This window comes from Benincasa hispida, chromosome 2 (genome assembly GCF_009727055.1).
Source record: "Benincasa hispida cultivar B227 chromosome 2, ASM972705v1, whole genome shotgun sequence".
Classification (NCBI taxonomy): domain Eukaryota; kingdom Viridiplantae; phylum Streptophyta; class Magnoliopsida; order Cucurbitales; family Cucurbitaceae; genus Benincasa; species Benincasa hispida.
In genome coordinates, this window is record NC_052350.1 from 3,815,089 (window position 1) to 3,818,128 (window position 3,040).

The following is a 3,040-nucleotide window of genomic DNA, read 5'->3' on the forward strand; positions in this document are numbered from 1 at the left end:
CATTTCGTCGCATGCCGTTTGGACTCTGTAATACATCAAGTACCTTCCAGAGGTGTATGATGGCAATATTTTCAGATTTCTTGGAGGAGTCAGTCGAGGTATTTATGGATGACTTTTCAGTTTTTGGCAATACTTATGACTCATGTTTATCAAATCTTGAAAAAGTCTTGAAGAGATGCGTTGAAACGAATCTTGTTCTGAAATGGGAGAAATGTCATTTCATGGTTGAAGAAGGAATTATGCTAGGTCACAAGATATCAAAGACAGGATTGGAAGTTGATCAAGCGAAAATCGACACAATTTCCAACTTACCACCACCAGTCAATGGGAAAACATTTAGGAGCTTTCTGGGACATGCGGGGTTTTATCGAAGATTTATCCGCAAATTTTCTCAGATCGCAAGGCCTCTAAGTGCACTCCTCGAGATTGACCGCGAATATGATTTTGATGACGCATGCGCTGAAGCATTCCACACGCTAAAAAATGCGCTCATCACTGCACCTATTCTGATTGCACCAGATTGGACGCAACCGTTTGCGTTGATGTGTGATGCTAGTGGATATGCAGTTGGCGTAGTCTTGAGTCAGCACGAGGATAAGGTTTTGCATTCTATCTATTATGCTAGTAAGATGTTGAATGATGCACAAGAAAATTATACAACCACGGAAAAAGAAATGCTCACAGTGGTATTTGCACTGGAGAAATTTCGACAATACTTGATTGGAACAAATGTTGTGGTATATACTGATCATTCTACGATCAAATACCTTATGACAAAGAAGGATGCAAAACCGAGACTGAAATGGTGGGTATTACTCCTGCAAAATTTGACCTAGAGATTAAGGATCGGACGGGTACCGAGAACCAAGTCGCAAATCATCTGTCAAGGTTAGAAAATTATGAGGTTCAGAAGAAAGAAAAAGACATTGAAGAAAGATTCCCTAATGAGCTACTGATGTCGGTATGCGTTATTGTTCCATGGTATGCGGACATTGTAAACTTCATAGTCTGCGGCCAAGTACCAGAAGACTACACATAGCAACAGAAGAAGAAGCTGAGACATGATGTCAAGTTTTATTTCTGGGACGATCCCTTCTTGTATCGACTTGGACCTGATCATATTTTGTGTCGATGCGTTCCTGATCATGAGGCCAAGCACATTTTGGAGCTTTGTCATAAGTCTCCTTATGGAGGACATTTTGGGGGGCTGCAGACTGCCGCAAAAGTCCTATAGAGTGGCTATTTTTGGCCAACACTATTCAAGGACGCCCATGTTGTGCAGTGCGATAGATGCCAGAGAACAGGGAACATGTCTAGAAGAAATGAAATGCCCTTGACTTCAATCTTGGAAATCGAATTATTTGATGTATGGGGAATTGACTTTATGGGCCTATTTTCGCCTTCAGAAGGTCATCAATACATTCTGGTCGCGGTTGACTATGTATTGAAGTGGGTTGAGGCCATCTCATGTGCTAAGAACGATGCGGCCACGATGGCGAAATTTCTCAAGAAGAATATCTTTACCCGATATGGAACGCCCCGTGCCTTAATCAGCGATGAATGCTCACACTTCATCAACTGCATCATTACCAACCTGTTGACCAAGTTTAATGTCAACCACAAAGTTGCAACCGCCTATCACCCACAAACCAATGGGCAGGCAGAAATTTCTAACAGAGAGATCAAGACCATCTTGGAGAAGGTAGTCAGTACCTCCAAGAAGGATTGGTCACCCAAGCTCGATGAAGCATTGTGGGCATATAGGAATGCCTTCAAAACTCCAATAGGCATGTCCCCATATGCTCTGGTCTTCGGAAAAGCTTGTCATCTGCCCCTCGAGTTGGAACATAAGGCAATGTGGGCAAGCAAAAAGTTGAACTTTGATTTGGCAAGCGCAGGGAAAGTCCGAAAGTTGCAGTTGAACGAGCTGGTCGAGTGGCGAACGAACGCCTATGAAAATTCTAAGCTTTATAAGATGAGAACCAAAAAGTGGCGTGATGACCGCATAAGCAACCGGACATTCTTTGAGGGTCAACAGGTACTTCTATTTAATGCGCATTTGCGATTGTTTCCAGGGAAGTTGAAATCCTGCTGGTCTAGGCCATTCCACATCAAGACTATCTTTCCCCATGGTGTATTGGAACTAACAACTGAAGATGGGAGCAACGCATTTAAAGTCAATGGTCAACGAATTAAGCCCTACTATGGGGGTGATATGGAACGACGCATGGAGACCATTGACTTAGGCAAGCAGGATTAACCGCTTGCGGGGATACTATTGCGGTATCTCTAAAAAACTTCTTTCAATCAGCATCCCTATATCTATGTTTAATTGCCTTCTTTTCAGCTTTCATTTACTGAATTCTAAATTGCGTTACTTACTATTTATTAGAATTAGCCTTTACTGCTTTATGTGTTTACTTTCAATTTAATTTAATTGTGTACTTCCATTTCGTGCTTTATTTCTTTACTTTTATGCATTAGTAGCACTGTTCTTAAAATTTCTGCGAATGACTGAATAAAATGATGAACACCACAAAGTCTTATCGACTTGTGTGTTGGATGAATTAAAAAGAAAAATACAAATCGGTATGCATTGCTATGATGGGTGCATCTTGCACTAACAAGATACACTTTGCATCCATCTTACCCAAATGCATTGCGCTGAGGGGTGTGCTCCGCTCGTATGTATTTTTTGCTCGTCCTTAGAAAAAACACACTATGTTGAGGTAGTGTTACGCCAGTAGAAATACAGTGCGCCCATCCTCCAGAAATGCGTTGAGTTGAGGGGTGTGTTGCGTTGATACATGCGTTGTTACCCGTCCTCTACAAAGATGCATTTGCGTTAATGGATGCATAGCGTTAATCATTAACCATGCACTCGTCTGAATCAAATACAAAGGATAAATTCACTTCGTTATTTCTATGTATAGAAGCTATTTCTTGATTCTTTGTACATGCTCAAATTTTGTATTGCGTTATTTGTAATTCTTTGTATACTTGGTTAATTTTTAATACAACTAAGTAACAATTCTTTCCA

At 41.0% G+C, this 3,040-nt stretch overlaps 1 protein-coding gene across 1 annotated transcript; it reads left to right on the plus strand.

Moving 5' to 3' along the window:
* Window positions 1-1,789: 1,789 nt before the first annotated feature.
* On the plus strand, window positions 1,790-2,260 carry LOC120071180. Its single transcript, XM_039023290.1, has one exon. The coding sequence runs from the start codon at window positions 1,790-1,792 to the stop codon at window positions 2,258-2,260; it is 471 nt and encodes a 156-aa protein (XP_038879218.1).
* Window positions 2,261-3,040: the final 780 nt, after the last annotated feature.

Bases quoted from the DNA above. Each gene is read 5' to 3' on its own strand.
- LOC120071180 (XM_039023290.1), top strand. From the start codon at position 1,790: ATGTCCCCATATGCTCTGGTCTTCGGAAAAGCTTGTCATCTGCCCCTC.